Raw genomic sequence first — 22,221 nt, 5'->3', positions numbered from 1 at the left:
ACACGGAATTCCTTCACAGCCTGGAATAAAGTTGAGAATTCCCTCACAAACCAGAATAAAGCAGCGAGTTATCCCATAAACTGGAATAAAGCAGAGAATTCCCTCAGAGTATGGAATAAAGCCGAGAATTCCCTCACAGACTGAAATTAAGTACAGAATTCCCTCACAAACTGGGATAAAGCAGAGAATTCCCTCATGGACTGTAACAAACCAAGGAATTCCCTCACAGACAGGAATAACGCAGAGTTCCCTCACAGCCTGGAATAAGGCAGGGAATTCCCTAGAAGACTGAAATAAAGCAGGGAATTCCGTCAGAGACTGGAATAAAGCAGAGAATTCCCTCACAGATCGGAATGAAACACAGAATTCCCTCACGCCCTGTAACAAACCAAGGAATTCCCTCACAGACCGGAATAACACACAGAATTCCCTCCCCTCGGGGTGGTGACAGATCTCGCGAGAACTCACCTCCCTTTACACGGGGCTGCCCTAAGGGCCGCCCTGAGCTCTCGCGAGATCTGACTGGGCGGGCTCCTCCCCGCGCCGTGAGGGCCGCACCGGGAGCGGGGCCGGGATCGGGAGCGCGGCCGGAACCGGGAGCGGTTCCAGGGACCGGGAGCGGGAGTGGGACCCGGGAGCGGTTCCGGGCCTCGGAGCGGGGCCGGGAGCGGGACCCGGGAGCGGTTCCGGGGCTCGGAGCGGGGCCGGGGGCGGCCTCGGCATGTGGGGCGAGTGACCCGTTCCGGGCGCTGTGGCCCGGGAAGGCGCGGGCAGGGGCCTCGGGGCGCTCCGGCGGGGGGAGCCGCGGTGCCGGCGGCGCCGGTGGCCGCGCGGGGCCCCCGCGGGCTCAGGGGTGGGCGCAGCGGGGCCGGCCCCGGCCGCCTGTCCCACCCCCGCGGGCGCCGGGCGCGCAGGCCGGACCCGGGCCCGGGCCCCGCCGGCCCCGCAGAGCCGCCCGCGCAGGGGGAGCACAGCGCTGCTGCGCCATGGAGGGCGCCCGGCCGGAGGCGCCCGCGCCCGGCCCCGTCTAGGGCGCCCCGCGGGGCTCGTCCCGCCTCCGCCTCCTCCTCCGCTGAGCGGGGCCGCGGCCGCGGACGGGCGCGCCGGGGAGCGGGAGCGGGGCTGCTGCACCACAGGAGGAGCCGGCCCAGGTGAGCAACGCTTTTTGTATTGTATGGCCAAACTTCGTGAACGAACGTTTGGGAAGGGCTCTCCCCACGTGGGTGTGCCTGTGGATTTTTTAGGTGAGGCTCAGCGTGCGCACAACTGGCCCCACTGTTAAAGTCCTAAGGGTCCATCTGCCACGGCCGAGCGAGCTGGACAGTGACAGTGAAGTCCTCGGGACTGTCACAGCACCGGGTGCTGACCCTGCTGAGCATCCCAAGTCTGACGAGATCGGATGGCAGGGAGGCACTGAACTGCCAGAGGACGGTCCCTACTGAGACTCGAACTCACGACATTTGAGGAAAGCTTAGCCAGCTCCCAACGCCCTGCCCGGCCCTCGGTGCTCGGGCCCGTGTCAGGACATGCACCCGCCCCAGCTGCGGCTCTTGCCGAGGCCCAAAACTGCCCCTCTGCCTCCCCCAGCCGCAGTCTGACTCGTGTGACCCTCGTGGCTTTGATGTTTTGTTTCTTTTAATGAGCTCGTATGTATTTCTGAGAGTTTGTGTGTTCTGTGATTTAGCTGAATTATGTGGGAAAATTACTGTGGTAGAAAATGATAGACCACCTGAGATTGGCTCACTTGGTTAATACTTGGCTGTAATAATGCCAAGGTCATGGGTTCAATCCCCTGTGTGGGCCATTGACTTAAGAGTTGGACTCGATGAGCCTTGTGGGTCCCTTCCAGCTCAGAATAGTCTGGGATTCTGTGATACTTCAGTGGTGCCCAGCAGAAACCCAAGAAGTTCCTCCTCAGCACGAGGAGGAACTTGTTGACTCTGAGAGGTGGCAGAGCACTGAAATCCCTGCCCAGGGAGGGCATGGAGTCTCCCTCTCTATTGACATTCCAAACCCACCTGGACGTGTTCCTGTGTCACCTGTTCCAGGTGACTCTGCCTTAGTGGGGGATTGGACTGGATGGTCTCCAGTCCCTTCCAGCCCCACCCACTCTGTAATTCTCTGCAACCGTGTGGAAACATCGGGAAGCTGAATGCATTGGATGAGGAGTGTTTGGTTGTAGTTCAGTGCTCTGAGTAGCACCAGTCTAAGATCAGTGTGTTTTTTATATGTAGTTTGGGTCCCCAGGTTAAGATGTCACCCTCACACAAGGATCTGATGGTCCTTCTGTGCTGAGAGAGAGGAAAACCCAGGCTATGGATGTGGAACATCCATTGCAGAGGGCTCAGGTTGGGAAGAACACAAGGAATGCTCCTTTAAGTTTTGCTGAATAAGAAACATTTACAGTATAATTAGATTAGTATAATTGTCAGTGAGAGATTGAAGTATAGATGTAAATTCTAGTTTAAAAATGAAGATGTATTTAGGCTGAAAATCTCTTTAAAGGCTGATTATGCTACTTCGAGTTCTGTTTTTTTCTGTGTAGCTTATTTTAGAAAATAAGCTTTATATAAGAAGCAGTTTCTATACTTATTAAATTAAATTAATTAAATTAACTTCCCCTTTTTACTTAGGAAGTGGAGAGGGTAATACTGTGCATTGTTACCTTCTCAGCAATATAATCTTTTTTCTGCATTTTTCCTACTGAGAAAAAATAATTTCTTCTAATTAGAAACCTAATCTAGTAAATATGGGTTAGTTGGAGTTCTGGAGGATGTTTGTCTCCATGTAAATGGATTCTTAAAGTGGAAATTTTTGTGGGTTTTAAAACACATGAACAGTTCTGTCAAAGTTAAAATGGAACCACAGAGTCACAGAGTGGTTTGGGTTGGAAGGGGCCATGGGCAGGGACACCTCCCACCTGTACAATTTCTCGCTGATTTTGATGCCTTGTTTCTTTTAGGAAGAAAATGAAAATATTTTCTGAGTCTCACAAAACTGTTTTCGTGGTGGATCACTGCCCATACATGGCAGAGTCATGCAGGCAACACGTTGAATTCGACATGTTAGTGAAGAATAGGGCACAGGGAATTATCCCTCTGGCACCCATATCCAAGTCCCTGTGGACCTGCTCCGTGGAGTCATCCATGGAGTACTGCAGGATAATGTATGATATCTTCCCTTTCAAGAAACTGGTGAGTTCTTCCAGCCATGCTGCATGTGGTTCTTGATGGTGTAAGGAATCTTTTTTATTTAAGTGTTCTTAATATCATTAACTATTGCTTAGATTGAAATATCAAATATAATTTATTATTTTACAATTTTTTCTACTGTTGTTACACTTCAAATCACCTTATATTGATTTTAGTAATATATGACTCCCATTATATATTTAATTTTGGGATTTTCATCATCTTACTGTCACTTTGTAACAACACAAAACACAGAAAGGTGCTTTGAGATAACTTAGAGATTTACTGCTCTGTTCTCCTGAGCTATAACTACAAAAGCCTGAGTGAGGTGTTGCTTTAAATCACATTTTGTTGCTGAACACACTTGGTAGCTCTTCATAAGGTTTTTGGTGTCAATTTTAAAGAAATTCTGGGCTTGAGGAAGAGGTGGGACCATCCTGAAACTGCCAGTTTGGAAAAGTGGGAGAGCTTCCTGGCACACACAGCTCCTTGTTTACAAAACTGTGTTTTCCTGGGTGATGGTCTTTAAATCTTGCCAGATATTTACCCTGTTATATCCTGTGATAGTCTTTGGAGAATGATGTGCAATATTGCAATGTGAGAATTTATTTTGTAGCTGTGCTACTGAAAGTGCTGCTTAATTATTGAAATAATAATATTCTGCAGGTCTGATTTGGTGTAAAGATTGGATCTGTGGCTTAAAAATACTGAGTAAGTTGTTACCTTATTAAAGGGAAAACTGAATATAGCAGGATTTTTGTGGATTTATTGTGCTAAGTTTGTCTTGTCATTGCACACACCTGCAGAATATCAGAAAAAAGGAGTGTCATTCCTGTTTGTTTGGATTTGGGGAAGTAACAATATAATGGCTGTTAATCCTTCCTGTGCTTTTCTGATCCCTTCAGGTGAATTTCATTGTGAGTGATTCTGGGGCTCATGTCTTGAATTCTTGGACTCAGGAAGATCAGAACTTGCAGGAGGTGGGTTTTGTAGGAGTTTTTATGGCTTGTAGGCCTGGCTTGATTGTGGAATAAATAGCAACATTTTACTATTTTAATAAGGAATAATTCTGGTTAATTAAACCATTGGTGGGTCTGGTGTGGAATTGTTTTGTAACAGAATTCCAAGTAGCTGCCTGTGAGCCTGGATTACTCTATAACTGCTTTACTAAATTTCAACAGAATCCACTGTCTTTGACTATAGACTAACATATTAAAATAAATGTTACAGAGCAGTTACCTCTGTGTTTCTTCTCTAATTTAGTCCTACTTACTGAATTCTTTTTTTTTAACACTTGCATGATAGGCAAATAAACTGCATTGACAACATTAATTGTAAATACCCTCTTTGTTACCGTATTATTTCGTACTAAAGAGCTCATCCTCTGAAAAATTTACTTTGGGAAGGAAATGAATTTTCAAATTCTCAGAAAATGGTGTGAAAATTGTGACATTCACAAATGGCAACTAAAAATGTTGGAATGTCTTTCAAGGATTGGATATAACTCATTATTATAGCCAGGTACTTTTTAGCAATAAATGAGAATATTATGAGGCTTAGTCAGCAATAGGACAAGGGGGCACGGGCTCAAGCTCTGCCAGGGGAAATTGAAGTTGGAGAGCAGCAAAAACTTCTTTGCAGAGAGAGTGCTCAGGCATTGGAATGGGCTGCCCAGAGAGGGGGTGGATTCCCCATCCCTGGAGGTTTTGAAACTGAGCTTGGCCGTGGCACTGAGTGCCATGATCTGGTAAAGGGATTGGAGTTGGACCAGGGGTTGGACTTGATGATCTCGGAGGTCTTTTCCAACCCAATTCTGTGGATGTGGCACTGAGTGAGAATCCACCACTTCTTGATCCAACCCTACTGTGATCACCAGCCCAGGGCACTCCGGGCTAGTGATCACAGTAGGGTTGGATCAAGGATTGGGCTTGATGGTCTCAGAGGTCTTTTCCAACCCAATCCTCTCTAAGATGCCCTGATTTTCCATAGCTGATGGCAGCCCTGGCGGCCGTGGGGCCCCCGAACCCCCGCGCAGACCCCGAGTGCTGCAGCATCCTGCACGGGCTGGTGGCGGCGGTGGAGGCGCTGTGCAAGATCACCGAGTACCAGCACGAGGCCCGCACCTCGCTCATGGAGAACGCTGATCGCGTCGGGAACCGCGGCAGGATCATCTGCATCACCAACGCCAAGAGGTGCGTGTGTCCCTGTGCCCCCAGCCTGGGAAAGAACAGGCTCAGACACAGCTTAGGGGCTTTCTCTGGTACAGTAAAAGAGCAGAAATTTGCCCCTGGAAACAGGAATATAGTCTCATAGTATCAGTTGGGTTGGAAGATATGAGGGTTGGTTTCTTGTAGCCTCGTTATGCTGTGTGCTGAAGGAATCTGCAGCGATATGGAATCTCCTGGTCCTGGATTATCAGTCCATTAACCTAGGAGAAGTGTGTGCTCTCTGCTTACCCCGACCATGTGGCCTCTGCGAGCCCCCAGAAAGGACACACAGGGACCACCAGCGAAGGCAGGAACAAAGAGGAAATTTAATCAGGGGTACAGGTTTATATGGACTTTGGAGGGATACAAATTCACCAATAAGGGACAAGAGGGAAGTCTGGATTTGTGCCAATAGGAGTAAGGGGATTTACATTCAATGGGAGGGGATGACAGGAAATATGAGGTCACTGTCCTTCTCCCAGCCCCCTGGCCTGGCAGGGGGTTATGGGAAGAACAAGCCATGACTATGCACTTTTTACATTTAGTACATTTAAACCACATTAAAAACATCAGTTGTTAAAGCATTCTCAGTGGCTGGCATATTTTCTTCATCCGTCCATTTCTGGCATGACATCCTCCAAGCCATGTGTTGAGAATGCATTGCTACAGGAAGAGACCTCCAAGATCATCAAGTCCAACCCTTGATCCAACCCCACTTTGATTACCAGACCATGGCACTCAGTGCCACGGCCAAGCTCAGTTTAAAAACCTCCAGGGATGGGGAATCCACCACCTCTCTGGGCAGCCCATTCCAATGCCTGAGCACTCTCTCTACAAAGAAGTTTTTTCTGCTCTCCAACTTCAATTTCCCCTGGCAGAGCTTGAGCCCGTGCCCCCTTGTCCTATTGCTGAGTGCCTGGGAGGAGACCAACCCCCACCTGACCAGAACTTCCCTTCAGGGAGTTCCAGACAGTGCTGAGGTCACCTCTGAGCCTCCTCTTCTCCAGGCTAAACACCCCCAGCTCCCTCAGCCTCTCCCCACAGCACTTGTGCTCCAGTCCCTTCTCCAGCCTTGTTGCTGTTCTCTGGACCTGCTCAGTGGTGCTTTGAGCAGGAGGGTCAGTGATCTGGCACTAAAAGGAGTGCCCCGTGTTTTTTGTAGTGACAGCCACGTTCGGATGCTGGAGGATTGTGTTCAGGAGACCATCCACGAGCATAACAAGCTGGCAGCCAACTCTGACCAGTGAGTATTGCTTTTGACACTCATGGTTTCTCTCACTCTGCACGAGCCTGGCCTATCCTCTATGAAATATGTAGTATTTTTTTTCAGAACTTGCTCTAATTAACTGTTTGAAAGAGTGTGTTAAATAGAAGGTGATAAATCATGATATCGTTGGCTGAGAGCTGGTATAAAAATACTATCTTTTCAGTGTCATCCTTTATCCTCATTGGACAGGTTTTTCTTAGCTTGTTACCATCTCCATCTTGCTCCAAAAGGAGACATACAACACTGCCTTGTTATATACTGTGTGTTTCTAAGCAGTAATTCATCTAATCCATTCTTTCTTGGTAATGCTGTGTTATTTTTACCTCCATCGTTCTTTGACTTAAAGCAGCTACTTCTCCAAAACTGGTTTTTAGTTTCTACATTACTGTGTTGCCTGACACTTCCCTTGGCATAAAGGAGTCTGGAAACACAGAGTGCATTCCCTCTGAGAAGGCTTTTTCCTGTGTTATGTTTTGTCAAATTGAACCCTGAGCTATTTGGCCCAGGAACTGTGTTGCCTTGTAAAGTGTGGAGTAGGTTGAGATCCTATTCCTGGTTGCTCCTCAGGCCCTTGGAAAGCAGCAGCAGGAGTTGGAGTCTCCCATGTTTTCCTACTGTATTGCAGTTTCATGTGTTTATAAGTGATATCAGGAATCAGGGAATCAGGTTCTGAGTCCACTGTGAAGAGAAAAGTGATGTTATTCCTGTAGGTAGAGATGTGGAACAGTGTGTTGATCTTCCCAAACTTTGAGCCACATCAGGACATATTTCCTATTATCTGTCCCATATCTATCTACCATTTTGCAATTGTTTTCATGTTCACTGGGATCCCCTTATTAATACCTACACGTGGAGACACAAATCCTCTGTAGTGTCACTTCTCAGCTGAATAAAGCTGAACAGATTGCACCATTGATATGTCCAAAAAGAAACAGTTCCATAGCATCTGAAGAGCAAGAAACGTATGCTTTTATTTTCTTTCTGATAAAAACTTACTTTGAAGTATCTGCTTTTGGAAACGATGACTGTAACCTCATTCCTACAGAATGCTTTCAGAAGCAGCATGTTGTTAACATATGTTTGTGGTTCTGTGTTCTGGAAATCAGAATGGGTTTAATTTCCAGGGTATCACCTGCCACAGTGTAGGCTGAACAAAATGGTTTTGTTTTGTAGTCTGATGCAGATTCAGAAGTGTGAGCTGGTGTTGATCCACACGTACCCAGTTGGGGAAGACAGCCTTGTTTCAGATCGCCCTAAAAAAGAGGTGAGGAGGTTTAACCAGGGGTCAGGAGCCATGTCAGGCTTTGTGCAGGTTATTCCCAGGAGTAAAACCACAGGTGGGGGTTATTAGAAACAAAATATATACAAAATATTTTGTAATGTTTTCTGCTCTTCATCACCCTGCTCTGCATTTTACTGTGCTGTGTGTGAGAATGAGGACAGACACAAGGAAACAAGTTTTCTCAATATGGAAGGCATCTAGTCCTGCATGTTATTTAATAAATAAAAAGGACTATAGCAGCTGCCTTCCTCAGATTCTTTCCTACAAAACTCTGCTGTAGTTGTGCTAAAGAAAACATGAACAGAGCAGAATAAATTGAATTCTGCTTCTCTCTGTAAGGCAGTCACTGGGTCCGGTTTTGGGGAATTTTTGGGGGGTTGAGTGGGTGTTTTTTAAATGTTGTTACTGGTTTTTGGGAGTTTTCAGGGATTGACTTGGTTTTTTCATGCTGTTTTTTGTGTTATTTTTTGGTTTGCTTTTGTTTGTTTTGGTTTGGAGATTTTGTTTGGTTATGGGCGGGTTTTTTGTTTTGGTTTTGTTTGTTTTGTTGTTTATTTGGGGATGTGTTTTTTTTCTTAAGCTCCAACATCAGTGTTCTTGTTGGCTGAGGTAAAATCAGGTGCATCTCATGGCTTATGTTTATATTCTATGTCCATATAAGACACTCTTACAGGTCCATGTGTAAAAAATCCTTTTCTCCTGTTACTCAGTAGGTAAAAGAAATTAAAACCAGGCCCAGAGCTGCTGTTAAGATTTATTGCCCCCATTGTGATACCAACTCTTCCTATTAACAATTAATTACCCAGGTTTTTAGCACACTTTAATGTTCTTTACCACTGTAGCAACTGGCATAACCTCAAAATTCTGCATTAAAAATCATTTTTGCTTCTTCCTTGTTGGTTTCCCCTGGTGTGGGTTTTTTGGGTGGGATTTTCCCCCCTGAACTGAGCAGCACAAATCCTTGTTTCAGAGTCATGAATGCCATTAATCCCATGTGCCCCTTTGTTGCAGCTCTCACCTGTGCTGACCAGTGAGGTGCACAGTGTCCGTGCAGGGAGGCACCTGGCTACCAAACTCAACCTTTTAGTGCAGCAGCACTTTGATCTGGCCTCAACCACCATCACCAACATCCCCATGAAGGTAATTCTGTGTCTGCAGCTCTGTGTGCACTTCTGCATCACTTAATTTATTTGAAAACTTTGAAGTTTATTTGAATCGAATTTTTACATTGTTTTTCTCTCCATATCATGTTTTCTGTTTTGTTTCTTTTTTTTTTATTAGCCCACATTCAATGTCTGTGACCAGGTTAGTAAAAATAAAGAAGGGGGAAAAAAAAGTAAAGAAGGATCACAGAACAAAATGTTGTATTGCTGAATCTCAATTTTTGATGTAGCAATACAAGTGTTATTTAAGTTCTGTTCGTGTTACTTTATATAAATGCCATCTTATTTACCTCAGATTAATTTGTCTGTGATTCTTTTATCTTTTTCTAGTTGTGTATAGATATTCTTGTGCATTAGAGTGCCATAGTGAGTCTCTTTTTCCTCTGTTTCATTATCATGCCCACCCAACATAAAGGTGTTTGTAACTCATAGCTGGTCTTTGACTGAGGGTTTTCCAGTAGGTTTTCTAGAAAAGAATCTGGGAGAGGATATACCTTGTGAAGAAAGATATTAAATTAGACATCTTGTGGTAAAAGTTCTGTCCCTACTTCTAATATTTTTTGCTGCTGGGAGGGGACTCAGTGCAACTGAGAATGTCAAGTATGAAGTTTACAGTAATTTTCTGACCAGGCAGCAAGAGGCAATTGAAACAGAAATGTCACTATTCAAACAAACAAAAGGGCAGGGCAGGCAACTTTCATGATTTAAAAAATTCATTACATTCTAATACAGTCAATTATTAATTGCATCTTTAAAAACTACTAGTTTTGCATAGTTTTTTTAGGTTAAAACATGATATTAAAATTATTTTCACAGCTTAAATGAAGCTTTGAACATGGGTCATGGCATAAATGTGACTTAAGTTTGCAAATACCTTGTCTGTAACTCTCTGACCTGTGTGCTGCTGTTATGCCTCTCCCTCCTGCCTTTGTCCTTATAGTGATAGACTATGTTGGGTTCTCTGTGGTTTTTTCTCTGTTTTTAATTAATTTTTTAAACTTGAAATAAATTGCCAAACTCACTGTTCTGTTTCTCCCATTCCTCTGCAGCTGTTTAAAGATGCAGTGTCCTCTTTGCAAAAACGTTTTTAAATTATAAAAATGTAAAGTAGTACACTCTTCAATCTTAAGTGCAAGGAAATGGTAACAAATTCAGTGTAGGATTGGATTCTTGAGATGTTTGATTATGAAAAGTAACTTTCAGTCTGCCCTGCAGGGACCATTTGTTGCCCAGTAAGTTGTAACTGCTGGTTGTGTTCAACATGTTGCATTTTTCCTTAACTCCACTAATTTAAACAAAGTAGTTAAGCCTCATTTTTACACTTTCACACTGTGCACCCTGTCATGACACAGGAAGAGGAACAGGGTTCCAAAAAAAAGAGGAAAAGCCAATGGCTGCATCTTTAAATGGGTCAGAGAGCAGTTTCCTCAACGTTGCAACCCCCTTGTTGTCTGAGGCACTTTGGAGACTTTCTGTTTCCTTCTGGAGTGAAAGGTAAATGTAGAGTCATTAATTTGTGAGGGTGGTGACCTCTGGCTAAAATGTGTTTCTTCTTTGTGCCTTTCTCTTTTAAAGGAGGAGCAACACGCCAACACCTCAGCCAACTATGATGTGGAGCTGCTTCATCACAAGGAGGCACACGTTGACTTTCTAAAGAGTGGTGAGTAGAAATAGTCCTCCAGGGGTGGCTTGTCTTTGGAATTATTCCCAAAGAAAGGTTGTGAGCTTCAAATCCATGACAATCTCAGGCTTGAGCAGCACATTGTTCCTTGCAACCCAAACAACTTTCTCTGTGATACTGGCATTGGACTTTTACTCATTATTGCCATCTTTTAATACAGTAATAAGGATATGGCAGTGAAAAAGGTTACATTGATGTGTTCAGGATATTTCTGTGACATTGGAAGGATTTATCAGCTTCTTGCTGACATACAAAAAGTAGATGAGAGTCCAGATGTGCAGTGAGGTTTGACAGAATCAAATCCCTCTTGTGGACTTTGTGTAAAATTATTCCTTGTGCAGTTGAATGTTAAGTAATAATAATTCACATCACTGAGATCCCACAGGCCTGCTTATAACAGTAATTGCTTTTGAAAAACAATGCTCCATCTGGCTGTTGAGCTCTGTTATTGTATTTGAAATGCCTCCTATTTTCTTACAAAATCTGAAATTGTTAGCTTAGATTCCTCTGCAGTGAGTTTTTGGTAACTCAGCTGAGGTTAGAAAAACACCCCACTAAGCCTTAGGCAGAACTATTTTGTGCTTGATGTAAGATTTGGTTCATAAATCAGATTAGAACCTCTGTATCAGTAGAACTGAAGTCCATAAGTAGTCATTTGGGGGAGCTGGTGCTTGTTTTCCTCACAAGGAGGTTGCTGTTACTCTTCTGTCATCTGTCCCTCTTATTTTAGTGGATTGATGGAAGAGAACAGTGTCACAGTAATGAATTCAGGGTCACCTGAACTCCTGTGATGATGTTGAAAGCTCAAAGCTTTATTAGAAGGGCTCAGAATTAGTTTTGCAATAATTTCTGCAGTTACTTGCGTGGTTAATAAGCACAGCAAGTGAATATATTTCATGTGTAAATGTGTGATATGAAATAAAACTTCTCACTTGTAAGACTAGACTCAGCCCTACCCTATTACACAGTGTTGCCTGGTGATGTCTGTGTTTTCCCCCCAAATACTGTGGGTTTGAGCATCTTCAGTGACTGTGCTGCTCTAATTCTGAAGCTTCATGCAAAACCTAATTCTTTCCTGAGGTAATGCGAGTCAAAGGTCATAAAGACTCTCAAAGCTCACTAGAAGAAATGTAGTTTATTGTAAAGGAGTGTTGATGTTGTCTGGTTTAAGGCCCTTGGGTGGTTTTTGCAAGACCAGTTACCAGTGAGACCTTGTACAACAGTTTTTTAATAATAAAACACGTCTGGTCAGTACATGCTCTTGTTATATATGTTGTACCTTAAAAGTTGCTCTGCTATAATGAAGAGAATGTGGTTGATCAGCCTCTTTCTGACCTTTGTGCAGGTGATAATCACACAGGTGGCAACAGCAGGGAAGGCACTTTCAAGGAAACGGTGACTCTGAAATGGTGCACCCCTCGCACAAACAGCGTGGGTAGGTAGCAGGGACTCTTCCAGAGCTGATTCTGCACTGGTGCTGAGCACTGTCCCCTCTGTGCAGTGCTGAGCACCTGGGCAAGGAGCTGGTCTGCTCCTTGCTGTTACCTCCTGCTCTGTAAGCTGAGCACACCCTGCCTTTCTGAAGGTCACACCGTGCTGTCCTGGTCGTGACTAACCAGGGGTTGTGTAACAGCTGAGAGAGGCAGCAGTGCTTTTATTGCTGGCTTTTTTAATCTGCTCTTAAGCATCATGAAATTGCTCCTTAACTAACATGATTTGCCCCTCCCACAGGGCCAGGTGTACCCTGGCAGTTCCACAGTGGTTTTTTATCATTGTAGCTTTGACAGTTTTAATTATTGTTTTGGGGATGTGGGGATCAAAGTACTGTCTTTAGTATGAAAGTCTATAAGGAAATTAAATGTATGCAATGATACTATCAGAAGTCTAGTCCCTCTACATCAACTTTCTGATCTGAGGAAGGGAGGGATCTCTACACAAATCTGAGTACAGGAGGGAAAGGGAATTCCTGAGGTTACAGGGATCCCATGGCCACTGAGCTCATGCACCCTGGAAACTCTCAGCAATATTTGTTAAGTCATTGAACCAGCCATCTAAAACACAGATCAGAGAAATAACAGCAGACAGACTGTACAATGAAATAATTTGGGAGATAAGAGGGTTGGAAGCAGGGATTGGGAAGAGCTGAGGGGGCTTGGGAATCCCAGACTATTCTGAGTTGGAAGGGACCCACAAGGCTCATCGAGTCCAACTCTTAAGTCAATGGCCCACGCAGGGGATTAAACCCATGACCTTGGCATTATTACAGCCAAGTTTTAACCAGCTGAGCTGATCCTCCCAGTGAACCCTTGTGAGGAGATGGTGAAGGGAGCAGACTTTTACATTGAGAGGCTGTGCTGGTTTAAAGGTGAACCAGCAGGGGAAATGAACTCGCCATGAGAGAGATTATAAGTCAGAGCTAAAATTTAATAATAATATTACAATAACAACACTGACACACAAGGGAAATTGCTTTCAACTCACAAAACCCCAGCAGTATAACCCAGTGTCCTGGGGCACAAACCCAAGGGGGTTTGTTTGTCCTTGTGCTGAGACCCCTGTGGTTCCCCCAAGTCCAGAGCAAAAGGAAAAGAAAAATCTGTTGGTGCAGGCGAGGGCTGTGGTCTGGGCGAGACCAGTGATCTCCTCCTGTCAAGGTCCTGCTGCTTCTCTGGATCCGATGAGAAGTTCCCGAGGTCTTCTTACCCACCACTTATGTACCCTCAGGGAGCACCCAGTCCCTCCCCCTGGGCGGGAACTCACACAATGGGTGATTAACTCTGGGAGCCAGGGGGTGTTGAACTGTTGATGGCCCATTAGCAGCTCCGCCCCCCTCAGGCTGGGTGTGAAGGTGATAATGGCTCCCTGGGCAGCTGCTGCTAATGGCCCATTGTCCTTGGGGAATGAATAGAGGGAGTAGAATACACAGCTTTGATCACCCCCACACAGGGTTAGCTGGTCCCTCCTGCTGAACCAGGACAGAGGCATCCAGACTTTTTAATTCCACTGACTGTGAACTAACTCCCTCATCTTCCTTTTATTTTGTGGTTTGTTTTTTCTGTCTGTGGAATTACATTCAGCTTCTCTCATCCCTGTTTTTCAGAGCTGCACTATTGCACTGGAGCCTACAGAATTTCACCAGTAGATGTAAATAGCAGACCTTCTTCATGCCTTACAAACTTTCTCCTCAATGGTAAATTTGTGTCCTTGGCTAATTATTTAATGTTTTAATTTTCAATACTGTAAATAGAGCACTAAGCACATTTTGGTTTGTATAGCAGGAAATGTCTATACTGTGAAAATACTAAGTTTATTTTAACATGTCCTCAAATAAGAGAAGAAAGTTGTTAAATGCCATCAAAGGCAAATGGAATTGTTTTGAAACTTAAAGATAGGAAGAAAGATGTAAAGGAGGAACAAATACTGAAATCAAGGTTTGTATGTTTGCAAACAAAATTGCATTACAAACATCCTTTAATGGGAATGTTTTCTTCAGTCAAGTCATTTGAATATCTGAAAGTGCAGTGGTTTTATTAAACAATATATTCTCATGTTTTCTCTCTAAAGATTCTAAACTGAAAAATACTTTGATTAATAAAAATGGTTAGAACCAAATTTAATAGGATATTTCAGCTACTTCTGCTATTTTGCTTCTTCATAACAAGCAAGTTTTTTGGAGAATGCCCCCTTTTATGCTCGGTGTGTTTTACTGGAAACAAGGCAGTTTTATTCCAACAACAGCTATCAACTGAGACCTTTATACTCCAGTAATTATTTTCTTACTTTTTGGAAGTTGCTTTTAATGAGGTTGTTTCTGCAGTAGAGCCATTTAATAGCTTAGGAATATGTGTATTTTTCTAAGAAAACCTACAGAGAAAGTGATTGGTTGGTCCAGGAAAAAAGAGGCTTTTTGAGCTTTCTGTGTAAAATCCAGGAGCATATGACACTGTTCTATGCAAATGCTCCAAGGGGATGGCAGTGTGAAGACACTACTTTAGTGGGCTCAGGGTCTTGCTGGCCTGGGATAAACCTCTATTGATGTAGTTTTTAATACAAAATTGCAGCAGGCAGTAAGTGTTGAAACTCTTCTCCTCCAGGTCGTTCTGTTCTGTTGGAACAGCCACGCAAGTCTGGCTCCAAAGTCATCAGCCACATGCTCAGCAGCCACGGAGGAGAGATTTTTTTGCATGTATTAAGCAGCTCCAGGTCAATTCTAGAAGATCCCCCATCAATTAGTGAAGGGTGTGGTGGAAGAGTCACTGACTACAGGATTACAGTAAGATTTTTTGTTTTGTTTTTTTTCTTCTTAACTCTTGCTTCTCTTCTGCATCAAAATAGATGTGTGAAGGAAGTGAAGAGGATTCCATGGTCAAACTTTTTCTTTGTGCTGCTTATAGATATTAATATAAAGTAGTACATGTGCTTATTGTTCTGCTTCATAAAATACTTGCTGTGTCAAAGAAATAATTAAGCACTAGGAATATTTAAAGATTGTTCTGGTTCTAGTATAACATTTTTCTTGGCAATTTTTTCTGTGGGTTGGATACACATAGGACTGTATCTCAGTTATTGTAAGGATAGATTGCACACAAATGGTTGGTAGAATGACTAGAAAAGAAAGTTGTCAGCTTTGAACCCTGATGTGGAGCAGACAATCAGCTGGCATTAATTGTGTATTTCCTTTATTTGTAACACATCCTTGTGAACAAGCAGAAGTGGCTTCTGGAAAAGAATGATAATACAATACCTTGCAGATCCAGAAGGCCTCCTCGTGGGTGTTTAATTTAACCCCTGTTTGTGTGTTCACCCCAATGGATGTCCATGTGGCCCTCGCAGAGGGCTCCTGGTGGGAGGGGCGGGGCAGGGGAGGGGGGACAAGGCAAAGCTGTTTTGCCCGTTCAGTGAAAGCTGCTGTGTTAGAGAAATGCCTAATTGTATCTTGTTTGGTTGCCATTAGGATTTTGGTGAATTTATGAGGGAAAACCGATTAACTCCTTTTCTAGAGCCCAGATATAAGATGGATGGAAGTCTTGAAATTCCATTGGAACGTGCAAAAGATCAGTTAGAGAAACATACTCGTTACTGGCCTATGATTATTTCTCAGACCACCATTTTCAACATGCAGGCTGTAAGTATTCACCTCCCCTTCTAGATGATGTTTTACCTTTGCACTTGATGAGTTATTAACTCTGTTTGTGATAAACCACTTGACACAGTTTATTTTCACTGAATCCCTCTGTATTTAAGGCAGTAAATTATTGCAATGCCATCTAAGTGGGGTGGAATATTTGAACTGGGTAAAGAAAACATAACACCTACTTACACCTCCTCAGAGTTACTGTTAAACTGAGGATGGGGTGGTGGGGTTTTGCTGTGTCTTCTGTGGTTCCATGGTCTTTCATTCTCCTCCTTCCTGTTGCTTTCCTGTGACACACAGACTGTTGTTGCTGAGCTCTCTTTTGTCTTGCAGGTGGTGCCATTGGCCAGTGTGATTGTGAAGGAGGCAATGACTGACGAGGATGTTCTGAATTGTCAAAAAACAATTTACAATTTGGTAGACATGGAGAGGAAAAACGATCCACTGCCCATTTCCACAGTTGGTACCAGAGGAAAGGGGCCAAAAAGGTTACATGCATATCTCTCTTTGTTCATGCTGGGCTTATTGCAGAAATACTTTAAAGGTTTTCCTACCAAATTTTCAAAATATAGCCCAAAGTAATAGGTAGTCAAATACTGTATTTGCTGTGACTCCTTTGCCTGTACCGTTGAGGGACTGCCACAGTACTGACACTGCTGTATGTTAGGGGAAAGAACTCCATTTATTACCCAATAACTTTAAGTATGTTAAAAATTACTAAAGTAAAGAAGTCATCAAAAAAAGTGAGAGACTGATACAAGTTGGACAGACAAAGTGAAATAATTTCCAATTGATTAAAAGAAAAACTTAAACATATTATAAATGATCATTGCTGTCAGCTTCAATTAGAATAGTCAAGTCTTGAAACAGTTCATTAAAAGATGGGGTGCCCCTTAAAACAAGCATAGAATATCAGCTACAAATTTGCCCATGTTACTGGAAGTTATTTACAGCAGTGTGGTACATTCTTCCTTATTTCTTAATCCACAGAGTGTAATATTAATTAATTTGGACGTCAGTACATGAGTGGCCCTCTGACATGGCACAGTCAGACACCTGAGAGGTTTCAGGCAGTGGGATCTGGTGGAAGAATATGATTCATTTCAAATTAAACTGAACTCTGGGTTTAATTGGGAAATGTCAAATACAATGTGTTCTCAAGGATGGAGTAATCCCAAGTGGATAGACCTCCAATACAGGAGGACAGAGAATCTCTTTAGAGTTATTTTTGATCTGGGAGGTTCTTTTTTTGTTTCTCTAAGTCTGCTTTTTACCTCTCATTACTTAATCCTGGATTTTTCTGTTTCCTGGCCTTCCTTAGGGATGAACAGTACCGGATTATGTGGAACGAGCTGGAGACTCTGGTGAGAGCACACATCAACAACTCTGACAAGCACCAGCGAGTGCTGGAGTGTCTGCTGGCCTGCAGGAGCAAACCCCCTGAGGAGGAGGAGCGCAAGAAACGGGGCAGGAAGAGAGAGGACAAAGAGGACAAGTCGGAGAAGTTGGGCAAAGACTACGAGTCAGACAAGCCGTGGCAAGAGTCAGAGAGGTGTGTTTTCTGAAGTGCTGTGGCATAATCATTTTGTCCTTCTGGATCAGTAAATATTAGCAGGTTTGGGAAGTGGGCATCTTATTTCAGTGCCTGTTTGCTGGACTTCTCAAATTCCCATATTTTACAAACAGTGTGGTTCTCGCGCAGGTTGTTGCCCACCTAGCAGGATGTTTTGGCTTGAGGAGTCACTGCTCTTGGATTTTATTGGAACCACACCACCCATTAGACTTTTAACTGCTTTATAGAAAAATAGTCCGGATTTGGGACAGGCATTTAACTTCTTTTAAGCTGTAGTTAGTTTAGTGTCCAGGCAGGTCAACAATCTGTTGATTTGGCTTTTCAGTTGAACATCAGGATTAATGTCTGTATTCACCGTCTCTGACTCATGTTGCTGTTGTAGCTTGTCCAAGTGGTCAGGATCTGTCAGCCTCTTCTGTTTTCCTTCTTTCAAACTATTCTAAAGAGCTCAAAACCTCCTTATGATAATAAACTTAGTTTGTATGTGTTTTGTGATCATTTTGGATAGGAGGACCTTTTCACCCTTACTGTCACAGTGCTGGTGACCCTTCATGCTTTTTTGTGCATGATCAAATCCATTCCTTCAATAGCTTTTGCTTCCAAATGTGGCACAAAAATAGGGACTAAGATAAAAGAGATGGGGTATAGAATGGGTCTGAATTCACCTAGAAAAGATAACAGGAAATTGTGTGGTGTTTTTGTATGTTCATTGATACTCAGTCTTTTCCTTCAAAATTCAGACTGATGAGCTGTCTCAACAACTACAATATAAATACTGCTAAATAAGGTGAAATTTCATTTTAGGATCCTTCCCTTACAAAGGCTTTATCCAGAAGATTATTTAGCTGGTCTTCTTTATTGTTTTTCACCCATTCCAAAGGGTCGAAAGAAATTTTCTCATGGTATATGTTCTGTATAACTTTGTGGATTACAAAATGATACCAAGAATTATATATTTTTCTTCACTCTCTTCCTTCCCTCTCAAAAAGGTTAAAAGGTCTTCTGGATCGAGAGAAAGAAGAGCTGGCAGAAGCTGAGGTTATCAAAGATTCCCCTGATTCTCCTGAGCCCCCCAACAAAAAGCCTCTGATCACAATGGATGAAATGCCCACAGTTGAAAAGGCAAAAGGTAAACCAGAGGAATGGCAGCAGATTATTTCTGTTAAAGATGTTGTGGCATCAGCTTGTATTTTTTAAAGTAATGAGGTGAATCATTCTGGAGGTTAAGTCAGTGAACATAAGTTCTAATTGAACACTTAATTTTGAGAAATTCTTGAGAAATATATTAACCTCAACAGGTCTGTGAAAAAAGAGGACACTGTGGGGGTCAGAAATGCTATTTAGGGGTGGGCATCAGAAATCACTGTCTGCTGCCAGCTAATAAATATCAACATGCCAACTACACTAAGCAGTGTAGTTGTTGGGATGGGCAGTTCTCACTGATTTTCCTTGGTGTGAGTTGTTTCCTGCCCCAGTGGCTGAGCTGATGTTGAGACTGTGCATTTAAAGAAGAGTCCTTTTCATGTGGAGCACCCACTCAGCTTTTACCACTTTGCATATCTCAGCCTCTTTTATAAGGTATTTAATATTAGTGGGTTTGACATGTACCACCATAGTCTGTAATTCTTTTAAGCCTTATAATGTTTTAAGGATTCATAAATTAAATGACTTAGACTCTTTTTACTTGGAATTCCAGGGCCCATGTCCTTGCTGTCCCTATGGAGCAACAGAATTAATACTGCCAACTCCAGGAAACACCAGGAGTTTATTGGTCGCTTGAACTCTGTCAACAACAAGGCTGAGCTGTATCAACATCTGAAAGAAGAAAATGGGTTTGTATTAATCAAAGCCTCCCTACAGAGGTCTTAGCAGGGGTCAGGATGGAGGAACACTTGAGTTTGCAGCATTAGAGACTACTCCTGACCCTGAGATTGGCTCAGTTGGTTAAAACTTGGTTGTAATAATGCCAGGGTCATGGGTTCAATCTCCTGTGTGGGCCATTGACTTAAGAGTTGGATTCGATGAGCCTTGTGGGTCCTGCCAACTCAGAATAGTCTGGGATTCTGTGATTCTTTTGAGGGTTAAATTTATGAATTAAATGTGTTGATGGAGAGCTACAATCCAGCCTCCTCTTTAGTAAATAAGAAGGGGGCGGTCAAGGATCAGTGTGAGGGAGGGGAAATGAAGTCCTTGAAACAAACTGCCAAAGCTCAAGTTTTCAAAATAGATTCTCTAGTCACGTGAATGTTCTCCAGCCATGGCAATATTTTGACTTTTGGTGAGGTTGATAATGGATGGCTTTTCACAGTTGTTGCTGGAATGTTCTTTGCAGAAACCTTTCCTTCATGTACTCAAAGTATTGGGAGGAGATAAGATTGTGTATGTTGGGGCAGGGAGAGACAGGGTGATCAGTGATGTAAAAAGTATTTATGGAAGTTTTTAAATCTGACAGGGTTTCTTTCTTAAACTGTTGATTGTATTTCCAACAAACCTTACCACTTGTTTTGCATTTCAGAATGGAAACGACAGAAAATGGAAAAACAGGCCGGCAGTGATGATCAATTCAGATTCTTTGGACAAAACCTGGCCAAATCACAGAAATATTTAATGCTGGATTTGCTCTTGGTACTGTTTCAATACAATTGTATAGCTCTGGTTGGATTGGTTTTTACATTTTTCTATTTTTGCTATGAAATATGCAATGCTGGTATCACGTTAAACGAGCTGTGTGCAAACAGGAGGTGTCCTGAACCACGTCCCAGTCGTGCTTTAGGATGAAGAAAACCCATGGACTAAATCAACTAATCCAAAATGTTAGTCAGCCTAAAGTCCTTCCCCAGAAGTATTTGTTAATATTTCAAAATCTGATGGCTGGTTTGTTTTTTTTTTTTTAATTCAAGTAATTTGTAATAACCCGATCACATTGTTGCTTTTGGCTCATGGATACTTTTATTTATAAGAAACTTCCTCAGGAGTCCAGAATTATGAAAAAGACCTCACATTGAGTACCCAGTCAGTGAGCTGAGAAAAAAATGCCAGTCTTGGGTGAGAGGGCGAGGGGTTTTACAGATAAAAATGGTTGGTTTAAGGACTTTTAAAAATTGAATGGAAATAGTCTTGAGAAAGCAAAGCCTTTCAGGTTGTTGTGTTGGAGTTAAGGCTTTGTAAGCAAAGGTAAAATAAAATTTTTGCTAATAATTATTTTTCTGATGAAGTGTGCTCTCTAAGACACTGCTGGTTGTAGGTCTGAGCTCTTTGAACACCGTAGAGAGACTTACTCTGAATATTTATGGCTGTGAAGTTACAAAGTAGGTGGTTTATCTTCAGTTCCTTTGAGTAGAGCCTCTTTTTCTCTAACTGGAGAGCAGAATCCTCAGCTGGAAAAACTTTCTCAATGTCTGTGATCTAATCCCTTCTAGGATTTTGGAGTGGCTTTCACATAGGTCAGGTTGAGTGGGATAAGGAAAGGTGAATAGCTGAGCTCCAGGTGTGTCAGCCTTCCTCTGGTCTGCATCTGCCTTCTGGAAGCATCTGAAGGTCCCACAGATGGGATGTGTTATAATTCAAGTTGACTTAAGGCACATCTTTGTGAGATTCTCTACAACTAAATATTTCTTCACCTCAATCTTTAAATACCATCGTTTGCATATCATGTAAATATTCTCACATCAGTAGCTGAGTCCTTAGTTCAGCTGTGCTAAAGCACCATGAATAATTTCAAGGTGATTATTTTATTTAGCCTCTGTGATGCAGAGGTGTTTTCTGTTAATGATTTTAGCACCATTATTACAGACTGATGAGTAGTACTTGGATGGTAATATTTTTGATCATCTTCTCAAGCTTATGTAGCTTTACAGAAGCAAGGTGTAGTCTTTGAGATCCCACTCTGAAGACTTTTATTCCTTTGATTTTCAGTATTTCGTTGAAAATAGGACATCCTGGATCACCACATCTCTCAGGTGATATCCCATCTGAAATGTCTTGATGGAGAAAACTGCCACAATTACTGTTTCTCATAAGATTCTGTGTTGTTTTAATGAGATTTTAACTGCATATAGAATCATAGAATCGACTGGGTTGGAAAAGACCTCCGGGATCATCAAGTCCAACCCTTGGACCAACTCCAGTCCCTTTACCAGATCATGGCACTCAGTGCCACGGCCAATCTGTTTAAAAACCTCCAGGGATGGGGAATCCACCCCCTCTCTGGGCAGCCCATTCCAACTGCTTCTGGTATGCTTTTTTTGTGAGTAATAAGGACAGCAACTTCTAGTACAAATTGTCCTTTTTTTTTGGAGATTTAATTGTATTTAAAAGTTGTTCACTTGTTGCCCTGGCCGTGGTGGGTGGTCACAGCCTGTCCATACCAGGGAGGCAGTTGGTATTTTGGAGGCTGGCAGGGTGGTGTGGTGTGGGGCACAGGGATTGCCCTGGGATGCTGTTTTTGGGAGGTGAGTGGGATCAGGGGTGGAGCTGGAACCGAAGCCCTGCACTCGTGTACAGGGGCCTTGTGGGGCTTCAGCACGTCCAGTTCCACGCCAGCACAGCTTAACTGGGAGCTCCTCTGGAACAGCACACACTGGGATGCAGGAATTCTGACACACTTCCAAAGCCAGCAAAGCAGGATTCCCAGGACCACCCCAACAGTGGCACAGAGGCTGATCAGTAGGGCAGGTGGGCTCTCCCTGATCATGGAGCTGTTCATGGTTTCAAGCACAGGCAC

The 22,221-nt window shown here is 43.1% G+C and overlaps 1 protein-coding gene across 2 annotated transcripts; it reads left to right on the top strand.

Moving 5' to 3' along the window:
- The first annotated feature begins 523 nt into the window (after positions 1 to 523).
- Positions 524 to 20,699, top strand: INTS13 (integrator complex subunit 13). 2 transcript variants are annotated; one of them, XM_071551615.1, is made up of 18 exons: positions 524 to 1,151; positions 2,963 to 3,194; positions 4,097 to 4,171; positions 5,181 to 5,383; positions 6,561 to 6,641; positions 7,839 to 7,929; positions 8,959 to 9,087; positions 9,229 to 9,252; positions 10,686 to 10,770; positions 12,137 to 12,226; positions 13,892 to 13,981; positions 14,886 to 15,064; positions 15,746 to 15,916; positions 16,259 to 16,413; positions 17,247 to 17,477; positions 18,488 to 18,627; positions 19,195 to 19,330; positions 20,014 to 20,699. In XM_071551615.1, the coding sequence occupies exons 2-18, from the start codon at positions 2,970 to 2,972 to the stop codon at positions 20,051 to 20,053; spliced, it is 2,145 nt and encodes a 714-aa protein (XP_071407716.1). In that variant the 5' UTR covers positions 524 to 1,151; positions 2,963 to 2,969; the 3' UTR covers positions 20,054 to 20,699. The 2 variants fall into 2 exon arrangements, with proteins under 2 accessions (XP_071407716.1, XP_071407717.1); XM_071551616.1 differs by lacking the exon at positions 9,229 to 9,252 and having other exon boundaries at positions 525 to 1,151.
- Positions 20,700 to 22,221: the final 1,522 nt, after the last annotated feature.

This window comes from Pithys albifrons, chromosome 3, assembly GCF_047495875.1.
Source record: "Pithys albifrons albifrons isolate INPA30051 chromosome 3, PitAlb_v1, whole genome shotgun sequence".
In the NCBI taxonomy this organism is placed as follows: domain Eukaryota; kingdom Metazoa; phylum Chordata; class Aves; order Passeriformes; family Thamnophilidae; genus Pithys; species Pithys albifrons.
The sequence above is the reverse complement of the archived record's forward strand: the minus strand, read 5'-3'. Positions and strand labels throughout refer to the sequence as shown.

Bases quoted from the DNA above. Each gene is read 5' to 3' on its own strand.
- INTS13 (XM_071551615.1), top strand. From the start codon at position 2,970: ATGAAAATATTTTCTGAGTCTCACAAAACTGTTTTCGTGGTGGATCAC. The intron at 4,172-5,180 runs GTGGGTTTTGTA...GATTTTCCATAG, and splicing joins AAGATCAGAACTTGCAGGAG to CTGATGGCAGCCCTGGCGGC. The intron at 10,771-12,136 runs GTGAGTAGAAAT...ACCTTTGTGCAG, and splicing joins CGTTGACTTTCTAAAGAGTG to GTGATAATCACACAGGTGGC.